We start from the raw sequence: 18,322 nt of genomic DNA, 5'->3' as shown, positions 1-18,322 counted from the left end.
TTTGCTTTACTCCTGTGGAGGCACGCTGTGACTCACAGGTGACATGTAAACTGTAAAACGAGCCTCTCAGAAGAATCAGGGAAAAAAAACCCAGACATTGAAGAGAAAGAAAAGAAAACTAATTCCTCCTGTGCAACAGCACTGTGACCCATGGTCCCAGGGAAGAAAGCTGCTTTTTGACCTCCATCAACCCCTCCAGAATTGAAAGGTCTCCTATATTCAAGGCCATCATCTTGAAGGACCTGCTCTATAAAATTCTTAGTTGTTTGGGGGCTGGACATTACAGGACATCCCCTCTTCCCCTGAAATCAGTCCATGTTAAAAAATGCTACGGTGATGTTACATCCATGCTTTGGGAAAATATAAAGATCAAACTGATGTGCACAGCAATGTGACTGGAGGGAATGGACAGGTGCTCAAATGGACAACGGCCAAAATGAAGCAAATTTTACATGTTTTCACCCTTTCTCCCTTATTCATCAATCTGAAAAAAAGGTTATATTCTTTATTTAAGGTTATTTTCTTCACAAGCAAAACAAAAATTATGTATGTTACAGAACATCATCTCAATATGCATTTCTGAAACTCCTCTGACTCCTTTAATTCTGTAACACTGTAAACATAACCTGATGTATTTATATGTAACCTGAGACCAGTGCTCAAAAATAAACCAAATAGGAATTGCAGTGTGTGTGTGTGTGTGCACAACAGACATAGCAATCTCTACTAGGGGCTGAAGACATGACACTAAAGGAATACTATCCATTATATGTATTTGGTTTTAATCCAATGGCTAGAGCACGAGGTATAAAGAATTATGCAAAGGTGGTGAATTTTAAAATAATAAATAATTAAATGCAATTAAAATAAATGCAAAAGTAATTATCACTGAAGCAGCTAGACACAGTCTTATGTTGCTTTCTAAATGGAATGGCCACCACTCTTTTCCAAAGGTAAGCGTACATCTAGCTATCCCCATTCCAAGCACAACCAGTCAGACTCCAAACCTAAGGTTATCAGTTCAAGTATGGGCCCTTCAATATTTGCCATCCCTCTCTCAGAACACAAGATTTTGTGTCAAAAGAAAGATTTCAGCTTTACTGCTGCATACTCCCTTACACACCGAAGAACTCAGAATTTTTAATACTTGGTTTTATACAGTTCATTATGGCTTCTCAATTTAGGCACCTGCATCAAATGAATTAAGGCAAAATGTAATGGTTCCTTTGATGCAGTGTTGTACAACACTAAGCACCAAGCTGCAGAGTAAAAGGAAAACAGTTGCATTCTTCACAGAAAAAGTCTGCATCTTCTTTCAGTAGCTAGGTAAAGCAGAAACTGCAGGAGATGGCACACAGAAAAAAAAAAAAATTCTATTAGGTAGAATAAAGTCCCAAAGTTTATTTTGCTTACAAACCCAAAAATCAAGTGATTTCTAGTTACCCAAGGAGACAGGAGCAGAATGGACAGCAATGGGAGTTTTTGTAGATTTTAAAACAGCGTGAGTAAAATGTTTAAAAATCAGCATTTCAACTGCTGGAAAGTTGCCTACATGGCCGTAGGTCTTAGGAAATCCATGAGTCCAGTAGCAAAAACAAGCTCCTAGTGCACACAAAGGTTTGAGGAGATGAAAGCTCACAGCCCATGGTTCTGAGGAAGTGCTACTGTGACAAAGTATTAATTATGTATGAATACAGCACTGATGGCATTGCATGCATTTTTAACACACAGCAGTCCCCCAAAGGAAGTGTTATCTAATTGGTTCTATCAAAGTCAGGTATCTCCTTGGCATCTCAAAAGAAATATATAATCCAGGGGTCTGCTTCTCTGAGTAAATTTCCTTCCTGACCTCCCAACTAGGCTCCTGCTCAGGGCCATACGTCTCCTACTGCAGAACAGCCAAGAAGGATTTCTGGTTCTTCCAAAGGCACTCACTGCCTTTGACCTGGCAGTGGAGAAGGCTGAAAAATACCAACTGTGCAGATCCATATAATTTTCAACAGCAACAAATGGCCCTACAACAACTTCTGCAGGATATCACCAAACAGAAGAAGAAAACATCTACAGGGCAACTGCAATACAGAAATGGTGTTGCAACAAGGAAACACGTGATGAGAAGTTGTGAGGAATTGTCACTAAATTATTAAAATATAGGAATAAGCAAATCACACTTTATTGACAGGTCACTGTTCAATTAACCTTTACAAATAGCTGCAATTAATAGATTTGTTTTGTTTATATAAATGTTGACATGAGACAGATTAACACATTGGCTGAATTAGAGGGCTGAACTGCTCCAATTTAATGCAAGTATTTGGTAAATCACTGGTGCTGTAACACATGCAGTTATTAAATGCCCTGAAGTCAGACCAAAAGCCAGATAAAAAATTTACTGACAGATTGCCTGTGAATTTCAAATTACCTTAGTTAATATTAATGATTTCAATTACTAAAACAAAGAAATTACCCAAAAAGTTTTCTGCCATTTTAATCTACTCGTCTCTACCTCAGATAGAATTTACATTTATATCTAACTTCATTTTAATGCTGAACCATCTAAGTAATCATTTTAGCAGCAGGTAAATGACTAAAAATGCAGCAGTGACTTCTAGTGGGGGTATTAAATCCTTCTCAAAATATCTCATATATACCATAATTTCCACTGTGCAATAAGGCAACAGGACTTGCGTCCACAGTAAAACTGTGAGAATATAAGTGAGAATATAATATTACTGTGAGTAAAACAAGAGAATATAAACTGATCTAAATCTCCTGTGTGTTCACAATCAACAAAACCTCATTTGGAAGCTAGGAAAAAAAATGATGCTTACGTCCCCCTTTCTCTATTATTTCTCACTAACATTTCAATTTGCAGTTGAATCCTGGAGTTTGAGGTGTAAAAGCACCATATTAATGACAAAACAGGGGCAGGCAGTGCTGAAAACATCCTACCTGTAGCATTAGCAGCATAGCCAACTCAAACTTACACATGCAGGAGTATTTGTGGTCTAAACGTGAATAGAATACTTCAAGGGGCTTTTAGGGAAAGCAGCCCACTCTGTGTAACCACACACCAGATTAACTCTGGGTAAAGACACAGACTTGAGCATTTTAGAGGAAGACAAAGTGCTCCAGTACAACCTTAATAAAGGTAGGAATAAACTAGCCAAGAGTGCTCCCCGAAGTACATTTTCCTGGTATGGAAAAAACAGGCTTTGAACACGAATTCACTTCTCATAACTCACTCATCAGTGGTAGCTCCTCCATCACAACGATTTTAGCTGGATTTAGGCAACCTTGAGCGGAGGCTTCCAATTCTCCTATCATTCTGTCAAGGCAATCTCTTTCCTTGTGCACAATTCCTGGAAACAGTTCTGTCAGGAGTGTATCTATACTTAAGAATAGTGAAAACTAAGTGCTGGGCCACATAAATAAATGACACATTACTTTCACAGGTGCTGGTCTTTGATTACTCGTCAAAAAGAACAAAAAACATTTGGTTATCAAGACATGGAATAGTTTTTAAATGCCAAATGATTTGTTTGGTTGATTCATTGTTGGCTACAGGCAGCAACAGCCAGGTCCTCTCCAACAGGTAGGCAAGAGATGCGATGCAAGTTTTGCAGGAAGCACGGCGTGTTGCTCAGAGAGTAATTTCACTCAAAGCCCAAAATCTACCTCCTCCCTTCACGCCTACAAACACCAGAACTCTGCATGCTTTATGGCCAAAAGCAGCTTGCAGTAAGCATCTAACCCCATTCAGGTAGAGCTATATACTTTTACTGAATGATCACCGCTGTCTAAAACAACAAGGGAATCATTTGCCATGTAAGTCAGTCCGACAGGATAAGAAAGTCCATGGCTAATTAGAGGATTAAAGATGGGAAATTCCTCAGGTTTCCCTAAGCATATGACAGCCAGGCTACAGACATCCGTTACTAGAACACGACCTTCTTTGTCGAAGGCCACAGCAGTAGCATATATTCTGGAGGGGAAAACGAGGTTCAGACCGAAGCTGTCCATCTGGCCGATGAGATCCATCTCGGCACTGAATATCTTCACGCGGGTGCTGTCCTTGCTCGGCCCTCGAGTTTTTAGGTGCTCTATTACCACGACAGCACCCGAGGTCTGGCAGACTGCAACCGCTCTGGGGCTGACAAGCCGGGACCGGATCATCTGACACTTCTTTAATTCCCCCCTTTGGAAGTCGGCCGTCAAGCGGTAGAGCGCGCCTGCCTCCGAGTCGGTCAGGATTACTTCGCTCTTGGGGGTGGCATCTAAGCCCCAGGGCAAAGAGAAGCCTTCCCGGATAGCCAGGACTCCCCTTCCCTCAAAATCGAAGGCCTTCACGGAGCAGTCCCCGCCGTCGGTGACCACCACGTGTCCGTCCGACGTGACCGTCACATCGAGGGGATACTTGATGTCGTTGCCCGCGTCCCCCCGCTCCCCGAAACGCCGCAGGCAGAACCCGCTCGGCCCGAAGACGTGGATCCTTTTCTTGCCGTCGTGTGCCACTGCCAGGCGGGCCGACCCGGGGCAGGCCGCCACCCCAGTGGGGTTCACCAGCGACCCCCAGCCCCCCAGGCACAGCCGCAGACCGAGCCCCGCGGGAGCCGGCGCCGCCGCCCCTCCGCCGCTCCTGCCCAGGGCCGAGGCGAGGCCGCCGCCGCCGGGGCCCAGAAGCTCCAGCAGCTGCAGCAGAGGCCGGCAGTCGCTGGTCTCGGCGGGGCCGCAGAGCCGCCGGCAGAAGGGACACTCCAGCCTCCGGCGCTCGGCGCCGGCCAGGGCCCCCACGCAGCCCCGGCAGAGGACGTGCCCGCAGGGCAGGTTGAGCGGCCGCCGCTGCCCGTCGGGGCCGTACGGCTCGAAGCACACCCGGCACTCCAGCAGGCTCAGCTCCGCCTCGTCCTCCGCCGCCATGCCCGCCTGAGGAGAGCGATCGGAGCCCCCGCGCCGGCCCCGATCCCCCGGGCCCAGCGGGGCGGGCGCTGAGCGCGGCTGAGGCGGCCGCGCGCCCCCTGCGGGCCAGCGGGGGCGGAGCAGCGCTGCCGCCGGGACGGCGCTGGGGCCCTGCGGCCCGGGCCGCCCTTCCCGCTGGGACCGCGGAGCGTCCCTGTACCCGCCACAGCACTCGCAGATCCACCAGTGTTCATATCGCCACCAGAACACTCAAATAACCACCGCAGTGTTCAAATATCCACAAGGACGTTCAAATACCCGCCGGAATATTAATATATCCGCCAGATTCTTACAGACATCCCATTACCAAATTACCATACCACTACTAGCTGTATTTATGCCCCTACCAGAGTAAGGAATTAAGCCACAGTTTCACAGAATCGTGGGACCGCTGGATGGTTTCGGTTGGAAGGGACCTTGAAGGTTATGTAGTTCCAATCCCCCTCCCATGGGTAGGGATGATCAGGATAGACCAGGTTGCTCAAAGCCCCATCCAACCTGGCCTTGAACACTTCCAGGGACAGGGCATCCACAGCTACTCTGGGCAACCTGTTCTACTCTCATCACCCTTGCACCAAGGAATTTCTTCTTAATATATCACCTAAACCTACCCTCTGCCAGTTTTCACTTTGTCCTGTCACTACATGCCCTTGTAAAAAGTCTCTCCAGTTCTCCTGCAGGCCCTTCAGATACTGAAGGCTGGTCTAAGATCTCCCCAGAGCCTTCTCCAGGCTGAACTATCCCAACTCTCAGCCTGTCTTCATAGGGGATGCACTCCATCCCTCTGAACATCTTTATTTCTTTGGATTTTCCCTGCCACTCTGGCAAACTTTAGAAAATATTTACATTCATCTCTAGTAGACACATTTCTCAGACAGATAAGTACACACATCTTGTAAGGTGCGTAAACAGCACGTGCTCATTCTGCTAGGTGTATTTACAGGGTATTCTCAGAGTAATTGCAGGGTACACACAAAGAGCCATCTTACACATCCTAAAATGGCTGGTTTGGTATGTGGCATTGCTCTTGCCAGGCTGTCGCATGCCTGGGAGTCCTGTGCAGGACACCACAGAGCACGCGGCAGCCTCGTGCCAAGCGCCTGGCCTTTTGCAGCTATCACGTATCTGGAAGTCTGAGATAAACTTCAGCAGCTCTCATGTTGCATCCAGACAAAACTTTCTGTATTGAAAGGAAGGAGATGCTTTAACCTGGTAGCTGCAGTACTGGCCAGGAGTGAAAACAAACAAAACCAGCAGCTCCCAGCTTGCACTGGCCCACTGGCTACATCCCTTCTTCTGTCAACCCAACCTTGAAACACGAGTATCTACAGGCAATACTGAGTGTTCCAATGGGTTGTGGGCGTGGGGACTGCTGTGCTAAAACCAGGAGACCCATTTGCAGCTCTAGGACGATGGCACTCTAAAAAGCCCTATGACTTTTACTCGCCTTCTATTCTCGACAAATTATGATACACTACATTTCAATCATATCTTTCCTTTCAAAATAAGCTGCAAAGGGGAGAAATTCCCGTCCTCTGTCACTCTTAAAGTAGAGGAGTTTTTCCTCCTATTCAGACAGAACGTTCTGTGTTTCAGTTCGTGCCTGTGGCCCCTTGTCCTGCCCCTGGGCAACACTGAAAATCTGGTCCCATCCTCTTGTCCACTCCCCTAAAAGATATTTGTAAGCATTGATGAGTCCCTGCTCAGTTGCCTCCCCTCCAGGATAAACAATCCTAGCTCTCTCAGCCTTTCCTCATAAGCAAGATGCTCCAGTCCCCCAGCCATCTTTATAGTCCTCTGCTGGACCTACTCCATGTTGAGGTCTCTCTTGTACTGACGAGTCCAGAACTGGACACAGCACTCCAGAGGTGGCCTCACCAGGGCTGCGTAGAGGAGCACGATCACCTCCCTCGATCTGCTGACCACACTCTTCCTAATGCACCCAAGGATACCACTGACCTTTTTGGCCAGAAGGGCACACTGCTGGCTAACTTGTTGACCACCAGGACTCCCAGGTCCTTCTCTGCAGAGCTGCCTTCCAGCAGGTCAGCCCCCAGCCTGTGCTGGTGCCCTGGGTTTTTCTTCCCCAGGTTCAGGACCCTGCACTTGCCTTCATTGAACTTCACTAGGTTCCTCTCTGCCTGGCTCCTGTGCCTGTCCAGGCCTTGCAGCATGGCAGCACAGCACTTTGGTGTGTCACTTCCCCTAGTTTTGTATCATCAGCAAATTTACTGCAGGTACACTCTGTACCTTCATTCAGATCACTGATTAATAAGGTGAACAAGACTGGACCCAGTACTGACCCCTGGGAACACTGCTTGCTACAGCCTCCAACTAGACTGATCACAACGCTGAGCTCTGCCCCTCAGCCAGTTCTCAATCTACCTCGCTGCCCACTAACCCAGCCCATTTCCCTTAGTGAATCCATGTTGGCTACTTCTGATAACCTTCTTTTCCTCCACTTGCTTAGAGATGACATCCAGGAGGGGTTGTTCCAAGGATAAAGGTGATGTTGACTGGTCTATAGTTTCCTAGGTCCTCCTTCTTGCACTTTTTTGAAGACTGGAGTGACATTGGTTTTCCTCCAGTCCTCAGGCACCCGTCCCATACTCCATGGCCTTTCAGAGATGATGGAGAATGGCTTAGCAATAACATCTGCAGCTCTCTCAGCACTCTTGGAACTCTCTTACCCAAAGTAAGGCACTGTTGGTTCACCTGACAATAGCTGCACTCTCAGATGAGGGAGCAGCACACTTGTGAGCAACTGCCAGGACGTTTTCTACCCATACTCTCCCCTTTACTGTCATCCAGTCTACTTCCCTCCAGCCTTTCTTGCTGGATGGTAATTTCCTCTTGGCAGCTGCTGCCTTGCCTTGCCCACTCACTGCCAGCTCTTCACTTGACATGTATTCACAGGGACAAGAGAGAACCAACTTGCAGCAGCTTCCCACCTCTCTCTGCCCAGCCTGGTGCAAGGCCAGTGCCCCAGAAAACAGTGTCTGAACTGCAGCTGACACACTCCCATGGCTGCTAGCTGACGAGGCCAACCTGCAGAGTGCCAGGCAGACAGCATTGATCAGCAATGGCTGAAAAGGTACAAGAACATTTCTTTCTCACAGCTCTCATGATTTGAATTGACATGGATGAATAAGGTATACCTTAGTAACGGTTGTTTGTTCACGGAGTTTAAGAAAAGCTGTTCACATCTCAAGGCAGTAAAGGCAGCTGTGTAGGAGAGCTGACTTTGTAAGCAAAATGGACAAAAAGCCTGCTTCAAGAAGGCCCATTTTAAAATGTGAGACGTCAGTAAAAGCAAGATGGGAGGCAAGTTATTTTAATTCATTTTAATCAAGCTACAAACTTGAGTTTATATAGCACCTCCAGAAAATAATCTAGTCCCCATTGCCTGTGTCTCTCTGAGAAATCATCGACTTTTTCAAGACACTTAATCTCACAGCAGTTGCCTGAAAAGGAGGTAAGAATAACAAATTAGTGAATGATTAGTCAAAGAAAAATGCAAAGTGTCCAGAAAAAAAAAAAATCTTATCCACAGATTTCCTCATAGTCCCTAACACAGTGATATAAATGCACTGGGGGAAACCTAATCTCTCTCTTTTGCACTGGGATGCAACAGTCTATGCAAATGACTCACTGCACAGAAACACTGCTGGAGTCTCAGAAAGTTGTAAATTTACAAGTAAGATATTACAGCACATCATGAGGAACGCCTAAAATTAAATTCCTGACACAGCTCCAAATTTCATTACTTTGATAGATATGAGTTGTACATTTTTAGCATTTTCTTTGAGTGCCATGTTACTTTCCTTCTTTGTCACAAAAGTACAGCAGAAACGGTAGCACTGGTAGGACTTGTATTAAAGCCAGGGCAACTGGTTGATGAGGTGCAGGCGAAGGCAAAATGGTCAAACAGGACTCTGAGACTGCAGCTACAGGATTATTGAGTGCAGTATGAATCCTGGGAGAATAAAAAGGTACCAAAGGGAGACAAGAAACTTTGTCTCTTGGGTTTTCTTCATATCTTTTGAAGAACTGAGAACTTTCCTTGACAGCAAAATCCCTGTGGCTAAATGGTAATAATTTTTCCCAGCATTTTCCCATGACTCTAGCCTTTAGATAAGAAGCAAATGACTGTATCACTCGTCACAGGGCAAGATAGAGGCATCTAAACATCTTTATGTGCTTTGGAAAAAATTCCTAAGGGTTAGCTGAAATTTTACTCACCAAACAAACTTTGAATTTCAGATTCAGGAACATAAAATGGTGGGCCTGAAAGAAAAGGGATTAAACTAATCAGAGATGAGACATGGGAAGAAGACAAAATTTACATTGCAGTAGGAGAGCCAACCCCTTCACTCACAGCACCTGGCCTGTAATTGGGCCCCAGGGTGTAGCACCACCAGCAGGAACCATAAAACACGTCCAGGAACTCGTGGCACCTTGGTGGGCCAGACAGCTTTAGGTGTTGCTGCTGCTTCATCTCCAGCTGCAGCAGGGAATCATGAATGTGACGTGGCTATGACCACTCTCAGTGTGCTGTGTGAATCCAGTCCACAATCTCTTTATACTACAATGGCATGATTAAGGCTAAAAGCTGAACAATGTCAGAGGGAAAGCAATGAATTAAACTTGTTGCTTGTGATAGCAAGACCTATTTTTGGGGGGGATAATTACGCTGAAGGGCCCAAAAGCAGAAAAAAAAAATCTTTCTTTTGTGAGTTAATATTAACTAAAAAATCTCTCACTTCAGTACATAATATAAAAACTATAAAAGGAAAAAATACCTTACGACTTTACAGAATTTCACGTCTTCTAAGTAGATTCAGAGTGTGGTAGTGGCTGAGAGAGAGGCACAAGATTGGCAACACATTGGGTTGCAAATACTGGATAAACAGCATGAAGCTGATGTTCTTGGGAGTGTTTCAAGCTCCCGAGGCCAGACAGGATGTTACTAAGTGCTCTGACTTCCAGCTTCATTGTAACAGCCACACTTAGAGTTTTCTTTCATTGTTAATATACCATGACTGTCCTCAACTCACCCTTAGCATTTCTGAATGCTAGAGAAAACCCAAATATAGTCTCAAGCTTGGTCAATATCTAAACATTTTAACACACAGTTATACTGGTGCCACCAGCTAACAAAGCTATGCAGATAAGAATCTTGGGGAAGATACTAATACATCTACTGTATCTTTATACAATTTGTACTAAAGCAAAATCACAACATGAACAGTACAAAGTTCTCACCTTTATGTTTGTTTGGATCATATGAAACCGTAACAAGGAGATAAGAAGAATTTTTCTCCACTAGGTTGATCATCAAACTGGCATAGCTAAAAGGAAAAAATTACGCTTTATTATTTTTGTAAAGCATTTAAGCATATCATTCAAATATTCAACAAAATGCATTTCTATGCAGACAGAATTTGAACTGAACTGCACAGAGACTAAGCAAAACAGTTTAAATTTCAGGAGCACAAAATTCATGCTACACATGAAAAACATCAAATAAAGGTTATATTTATTCCTCATAAACAAGCATTTATCCTTTTTTTGCACATTCAGATCAAGATTAATAGACAAACCAAGTATTCACCTGCCACAGTCTAGAATACAGTACACATTATATTACTGATCTTTTAAAATTATTGTGAACTGAAGACTATGTATCTAATCAAACAATCCTGGGAGCAGGTTCAAACTAAATTTGGGCTGGCTATAGGAAAGAACAAAAATTTGGAATGAAGAGGAGTGAGGGGAAAAAGAACAAAGAGAGAAGAAGTAGATGGGATGAAAAGGAAATAATAGAATTCAGATGAGACTTGAAGCTCTGCTTCTTCTGGGTTGGAACAAACCACATATTTTCCCACTGAGAGGCAGGGCGGCTTCCTGAAGGAAGAGTACAGCACTGTGAGACTGCAGCAGATGCTTGTGGTAGAGAAGAACTTGGGTAGGCTGGTTCTTTAAATAAAAAAGGACTCATCAACAAGTCACAGGATCAAAAACCTGTCACTGATACATCAGAGAAAAGATAGTAACAATGCAATTTACTAACCGTTGTCTGTCACATGGATTCACAGCTACAAGAGCTCCTCTGTCCCAAACCCCATCAAACTTGCCAACTATTGAGCTGTAACAAGATAAGGAAAAGGGTTAGAAATAGTAAAAAGGCACCTTCATCTTTATTCAGATACTTTTGTAAAGTCACAAGGATTCTGCAGCTAGTGGTGCAGATCCCCCACCACCTTTTTTTATGGTGCAGCACTTTCATAATCCAAACCAATGGGATCTGGAATTTAAGAAGCCCTCCTCGTTCTCAGTCCTGCTGCAATAACAAAGAGGTGCAGGAATTGGTCAGTGCTTCCCCATCAGGGGGTGCTGAGACATGGCAGGGAGGAAGAAATGTAGTTTTAACATATTCAGCTACAAGTCTGGGTGTTCAGTAACCACATCCTGCTGTCTAACATGCACTCAGCACATCAACAGTTCTTGACCACCGTCTAAAACCCATGCATTATTTCAGATGCAGGCTAAAGAAGGTGCCTTGTTGCTTACTATCATTGAGCTCAGCACATTCAGTAACTTTAGACACCTGAATTCCCAGCTACACGCCCAGGACGGTTAGCTTCAGCTTGCCATTTGTTTAATGCTAGAAAAGCTAAGTTACTGCTGCTTGCCTCAGTGTAATTGTGCTGCAGACACTAGTTTTGCTTCTGGATATGCTGGCAGATGGCTTCAATGACCACCCAAAGCCTGCAAGTGGGCAAGACTATCAAGAAATGCCTTTATTAATGGATGGTAAGAGCAGCCAGAGTGACACAAAAGACAAGAATATTCAGGGGATAAGAAAGAGCCTTGTTTTTGGTAATTATTAAAAGAGGAGGTTAGACAGTGAGGTAGTAATGAAGTAAATTGCGTAATTTTAAAGAAAGTTTGAATACGTTTACTTAGAAAAATGTGGCATGAATGGTGCAATAACCTTCTGCCTACTGGGCAGATGTCAGAGTCGAATTGCATCACCTCTGTCTTCATTTCTGTACAGGTTTTGGCTAGGGTAGGGCTACCTTTCTTCATAATAGCTTGCATAGGGCTGTGTTGGATTTGGGCTTGAAATCATGTTGATAACACGCTGATGACTGAGCTATTGCGGAGCAGCACTTACACAGCACCAACACCTTTTCTGCTCCTCACACCGTGACACCAGTGAGTAGGCTGGAGAGTACAAGAATGAACAAGAAGTTGGGCGGGGACACAGCAGGCACAGCTGACCCCAGCTGAGCAAAGGAATATTCCAGACCATCTGGCTCCATTCTCAGCAATAAAACTGGGTGGGAGGTTGGTGGATGGGGGCACTGCTTGGGGACTGGCTAGGTGTCAGCTGCTTGGTGGGCAACTGCATTCATTTGCACCACTTGTCTTTCTTGGGTTTTATTTTCCTCTCTCTCTGGTTGTTCTTTTTTGTGTGGTTTTTTTTCCTTACAATTTTTTGAAATTTCTTTTTAATTATCAAACTGTTTTCATCTCCACGCACATGTTTCTTTCTCACTTTTACCCTTTTGATTGTCCCCCATCATCTCATGATGGGGGGAATAGGCAAGCAGCTGTGTGGTGCTTAATTCTATCACCTTAGCCAGAGTTAAACCATGAGAACTTCTCTCTGCCCACTGCTATTTTCATTGCAATGGCATTGCTAAATCTCTGGCATCTAACCTACAAGCTGATCTTGTATTTCCCACTCTACTGCGATGAGACATGATAACACTTTCAAGTGCTGACTTCTTTTAAAGTTTGCCAAGTCTAAGCATCTAATTTAAATAACCAGCCTTCTAACTGAAAGGAGATTTTAGAAGAGACAGTTAAACAAGCAATGGACATGCAGGGCACAAAGGAAAGTTTAGTGGGGCAGGTGACAAACTTGATCTTCTGAGGCTTGGAGGCAGTTCTCTCTGCATAGCTAAGTCTGCTGAAACCTTAGGCAAGCCACTGAGGTTTTCTGCACTTGGTTTTTCTTTCCAGCTTTAATCTGGTCTAACTGGAATGGTGGCAGTGGCTCCATACAAGCATTTCAGGTACTTTACTCCCCAGTGATTTCATCAGGGCCTACGGACATCCCAGGCTGCACGCAGGCTCATGCTGTGGCCTTGTCCCAGTCCTGGTCTGGCTGCCCAGATCTCAGGACCTGCTGAGTGTCTGGGTGCTCTTTTCCCCTTTGCACATCCAATTTCCTTCACAACACAATGAAGCCATGAGGAAAAGGTCAAAAAAGGCACACAGCTGTCTTTCATCCTGATGTAGAATCAGGATGAAGCTAAGGTATTAGGAAGCGCTTCCCTTGGGTGTACCTTTCATTGTATCACACTGCTATGCATTTATACGGCATTCAGCATGGGTTAGGTACTACCACAACTAACAAAATTTAACATGTAAATCAGAAATTCACGTATCTGCAGAAAACCCACTGGATTTATGAGTAAACTTGTGAATTTCTATCTCTGCATATGTTTAATAGTTTCGGTTAAAGCAATTTTTTATTTTTTTGAAGTCTTGCAGCCATAATTAGGAGGTACAATGATTGTGTAATACAACTGTTTTACATATGTCCCAGAATTCCCAGAAAGAGCAGTAATTCCTGTTACTCTTTAACTAGCAAGAGTCTTTGAAATGTCCCATTCTGACAAAGGTCAGGAGCACACCTGAGTTTTCTTCTAATGAATGCTAGGCTAATGGAGATCAAAGGGACCTGTTAGTAGGCCAGGCTCAGCAAGAGAGAAATAAGTTTAATTTCCATAATTACTGGGTAATTAATCAAATTGTCTGTACACAGAAACTAGAAGTGTATGTGCATTTCTAGTCACAGGTATCTGCTGACTGCTGTTGGAAATACAGTTCATTCTGCATCCAGAATGTCTGTCTACCAATTTATTTTGTGGATGGAAAACTATGTACTAGATCCAGTGATATGCACTGAAATTGTCACTAATTATCTAATTTTGTTTATTTCAAAGTATTATTCCACCATGTTGTGATGGAAGTTACAGGTTTCACCACATGACTTTCTACAAAACTTATGACTGAATTTTTTTAAAATTTCTGAGAAGCTTAAGCAATCCCTGGGCAACTTGTCAACTGCCAGCAAGAAGCATTTACAGGGATCTACAGTGTAGCAAGCAGCTACACTGGAGGGGCAAGGAGGGGAAGAAACCAGGCAGTATCTACAAAGTCACATTCATACACAGCCCATCTTTTCAACACTTTGCAAGACCAGTTACATATATACACTATTCAAACCAACTGGAGTCAGCTGCAGCAGCAGAAGTCTTAGTCATGGTCTATTGTCTGAAAGACTTTGGACTCTAGTAATGAGTAGTCTTTTTTCCAGTGTTTTGGCAGATTGAAAAAAAAAGATCATATACTAAACACCACGTTCTGGTGTCCTGAACTACCTATTGCACCTGTATATGTACTAGTTCTGGAAAGCCTATTGAAGTAAATGTTAAGACTCTAGCTCCTTTTTACTGAAGAGCCATGGAACAAATTCTTGTGCCTGACAGTTGTTTGTAGGAAGAGCAAACAAACACAAAAAACCAAAACCTTGTAATCTAGAGAAAATCACATCTGAGTAAGAACTGCAAGAGGAGGGAACTATAGTGCTAAGATACCCCTGGATATATTCTCTTTACTTTTACTAAGCTACTCTGAGTAAGGGATTGTACTAGAGTTTTGCTTCATAGAATTCATCAGTAATGTTCAAGGTAATTTGGTTTTACTGTAAAAGCAAAAATGTTTTTTGATAACTTTCACAGAATGGCTTGGAATAAGAAGCCCATTTAAAGATAATTAGTTGTCATCCTTAATGATCAGCAATGGAATTAAGCTTTTGTTGGAGATTGGCTATTCATATTTCTCATACAAATTAATACAAGTTTTCTTGAGAGTAACTGACAAATCTTTGTCTGATTCAAAGAAAATAATAGTATTGGACAGTATTAATACACGTTCAATTATAGAGAATTGTAAAACATGATGAGTATTCCTACCTGGACAAATCATAAATACTGCAGCAGTAGAGGGAAATGTTGCCAGAGGTACTCTACAATAAAAAGCAAGGGAAACAATCCATCACCTAACTATCTTTAAATACACACTCATAAGTATATAAGTATGTATCTTAAAATATACCCATATACTATTAAAAATGCAATTTAAAAAATACATTTACATGTAATGGGGAAAAACAGTGAGAAACATTTTTAGTTTTAGTTTACTGAGGTAACTCTTCTGGTCCCCTCCAGAGAGGTTCTAATCTACCAAGGCATGCAACTGCCCAGTTTTAAAACACATTCCTTCTACATTCAGGTGCTTCACTGTCATAAGAAGGTCAAAGCAGTAAGTTTAGAAGAGTAACTTCTCAGCCCAAATATACAACTCAGAGCTTCCTTTTAGACCTCCTCAGAAGAGGTGAATGATTACCAGTAAAACAGAGGCGTAAAAGCAGAATGACTTGTTTGCTCGGTTATGCCTGCATTGCATGATTAACCACACCACATCATTTGACAACACATGAGACATACCTGGAACATTTTTGCTCCTGAAATCTCAGGGACTGGCTCCTCACAGTAAGGCAGACTGTGTTCTGAAAAAAATTCCTTCACCGCTTGCTCGCTGACTTCCACACCAACAACACTGTGTCCCATGTCTGCCAGCCTGCACGCAAGAGAGGGCCCAAGTTTACATGAGGCCCACAGGTTGGGCAAAATGTGTATCTCCCATGTATCATTTATTCATTAGGGAAATCCTAGTTTTAGGATGCCCTGGTATGTCTAATCCTGACTTTCTGAAGCATTCAGATTATATTGAACACCTCCCTTCCATAATCTGATCTTAAATTAGCACCACTCAGCATGCAGTTGACAAGGACTTACATGCTTTATTTAGATTCAATAAATTATGCATTTATTCCTACGAACTCGATGAAAACAGGTGATCGCACTGAGAAACTGTCCATTTCTGAAAGGTGCTGTGCTCTGAACTGAGCTGACTGAGGCACACTGTCCACCCAGCTGTCTCTGTGGCTTGGCAGGAACAGGCAACGAAGGAGGTGTGGTAACCTCCGCGCTGCTGCAGCTCAGCAAAACACCAGTGTGTGTCAAAGCCCTCAGTCAGCCTAGAAAGTAGTTACTGTGATAAAACCTGATAGCTGGATTACTTGAGGATGCAGTTCAGTTTTTGGTTTGTGCTCCCTCCCTCCAAGAAAGAACACTGGCTTATATAGGCCCTGATTATAAATACAACACTACCACCACCGGCCCCCCACTCCCCCCAAAAAAGGGTAAAAGTAAAATAAGAAGTATAAAAAAAGAGGAAGTTAAATTTAGTCCAAATCATTTAAATTTCCAGATTGGCATGCCATATGGTCTCTTGAAAATGTTATGTGGCACAACCGACCTCACTGTGGACAATTTAAGCTGGCATTGCTACCAAAAGCAGCAGTGGTAAGGGCATAGCTTCAGTCACTCTATCCATCTAAATTCAGCATTCCCCAAGCTGAACTTGGGACAATCAAGAGCACTTTCAGGTCAGACCTTATCCATTCAATTCATGCTACTATACAAAACACCAGCTTCCTCCTCCCTTCAGCTTCCAGTGACGCTGCTTTCCTACCAGTGGAGATGCAGCACATTTCCACTGGCCAATATAAACTTGGGAATTTCCCCTCTCCCTTCCTCCCTCCCCACATCAAATAAGGTTTTCGCTCTTATTATCTGTGTTTTACCATTTCATCTCTACTGCTTTACCACAAAGTGGGAAAAATATCCTCAGTCCACTCCTGCCATTTAAAAGAACATCCAGATACTTCTGGAGGAGCCTGCAGAAAAACAAGACATGTCTTACTTTGCAAGTATTTGTGCTGGCACATGAAAAGCCAAGTGCTACACACTATGCCAGGTAGCATGAAAACTCCATAATGCCACATATATTATTAGCTCAACCTGCTTCATGCCATTAGAAATAAACACATAAAATAAAAACATTCACCTTCTGTTTGCACAGCAAGAAAGTCAATTTCATGACATTCAGAAATTAACACATTTCTGTTTGTTCTGTTTTCTGTTTATCTTTGCAAGTAAACAACCCAACCAACCCACCACTAAGAGGGCCGTAACAGAGATTTTAAACAGAACTATTATTAACCTTCTGTATCAATCAAATCACTTCTACAAGTCTTGAAAGACTATATAATCAGGTTTGCTCTCTTAGGTCCTTGTCTTTTAGCGCATGATAGTTGCTCTGATGCCCTCTGCACACTGTTTCAAGCCCCAGTTTCATAACATGAACAACAGTGCAAAGCTTCTCCATCAGAAAATTTAAGATTTTCTAGTCAAACTATCCAAGATTTAAAACTTCATTCAAGAGTAAAAGCTCTATATTAATTTCAATACTTTCTTTTCTCTGTCCTTTGACAAATGTAGGTCACAAAAATATCTATATTTATTTTTGTTTCAAGCTGTGCCCATGTAAGATAATTTCCCTTTGGCAAATGTTCCATTTTCAATTAAGAGTTTCTTGAATGAGCCAAGTAACTCATCTAATGGCATTTCTTAAAACAGCTCAGGCAGAAGACTGAAGTCACGTACGGATGCCCTTGTTCCTTGTGAAACCCGATGTTACCCATTTCCCATTTTTGTAGCCATTCCTCCTCTGTCACCACTCTCTCTTTCTGTGACCCAATATCAGAGCCTTCCAGGAGCCCGGATGCATCCGCTGAGTGGTCCATGTCTCCAGGGAGTGCTTGCTGCTGTGAAAAAAAGAGAGAAAAATTACCACCACCCAATGCATAGTTTGGAACAGGCTCTTACTTCCTCGAGTCGGACAAAAATTTAGTAGATCTCAGGAGATCACAATCTGGTGACAGTTGCAATGCAGCTGTACCGAACGCGACGGAGCACTCGGCACACTCTTGCTACCGATAGCTTCGGCCAGAGCCCCTTTCCCGGGACGAAGGCGGCGGAACGCGCCCTGTCCAGCACTACGGGACCGCCGGTGGCCTCCCTGTTCGCACCCATCGGGAAGCCCCCCTACCCAGGTATATGAAGGGGGGAGATGCCGACACGTCTCTCCCGTGAAACCCGCGGGCAGAAGGCGGGGGCAAGCGGCTGCTCGGGGCCGGGGGACCCGCGAGGTGACCCGTGGCGCCTCAGCACCACCCCCCTTGCCGCCCCCCTCGGCACCCCCGCCCGGACAGCGGCAGCGGCGGTACCTGCGCGGCCGCGGGTCCCGCGAGGGCGGCGGGGCCTGGGCGGTGCCTCCCCGCCCTTCCCCTCGCTACGCACCGCGGAGAGCGGAA

General features: G+C 44.0%; 2 protein-coding genes across 9 annotated transcripts; both read right to left on the bottom strand.

Annotated features, from left to right (window-relative positions):
- Positions 1–1,376: 1,376 nt before the first annotated feature.
- Positions 1,377–7,865, bottom strand: NHLRC1 (NHL repeat containing E3 ubiquitin protein ligase 1). Its single transcript, XM_032105134.1, has 3 exons — positions 7,675–7,865; positions 7,070–7,164; positions 1,377–5,168 (listed from the first exon to the last, which is right to left on the bottom strand). The coding sequence occupies exons 1-3, from the start codon at positions 7,863–7,865 to the stop codon at positions 3,760–3,762; spliced, it is 1,695 nt and encodes a 564-aa protein (XP_031961025.1). The 3' UTR covers positions 1,377–3,759.
- A 412-nt stretch (positions 7,866–8,277) lies between these two features.
- TPMT (thiopurine S-methyltransferase) lies at positions 8,278–18,320 on the bottom strand. 8 transcript variants are annotated; one of them, XM_032114609.1, is made up of 9 exons: positions 18,236–18,320; positions 17,613–17,773; positions 16,751–16,843; positions 15,549–15,681; positions 15,015–15,067; positions 11,033–11,107; positions 10,225–10,310; positions 9,202–9,246; positions 8,278–8,423 (listed from the first exon to the last, which is right to left on the bottom strand). In XM_032114609.1, exons 2-9 carry the CDS (start codon positions 17,750–17,752, stop codon positions 8,308–8,310), a joined length of 741 nt encoding a protein of 246 aa, XP_031970500.1. In that variant the 5' UTR covers positions 17,753–17,773; positions 18,236–18,320; the 3' UTR covers positions 8,278–8,307. The 8 variants fall into 8 exon arrangements, with proteins under 8 accessions (XP_031970500.1, XP_031970472.1, XP_031970510.1 ...); XM_032114581.1 differs by having other exon boundaries at positions 17,613–17,770; positions 18,236–18,312; XM_032114619.1 differs by lacking the exon at positions 18,236–18,320 and adding an exon at positions 18,058–18,218.
- Between the last annotated feature and the right edge of the window lie 2 nt (positions 18,321–18,322).

The sequence above is a fragment of the Corvus moneduloides genome, chromosome 1 (genome assembly GCF_009650955.1).
Source record: "Corvus moneduloides isolate bCorMon1 chromosome 1, bCorMon1.pri, whole genome shotgun sequence".
NCBI classification, from domain to species: Eukaryota; Metazoa; Chordata; class Aves; order Passeriformes; family Corvidae; genus Corvus; species Corvus moneduloides.
Note: the sequence above shows the minus strand (reverse complement) of the source record. Positions and strands in the feature narration are given on the sequence as shown.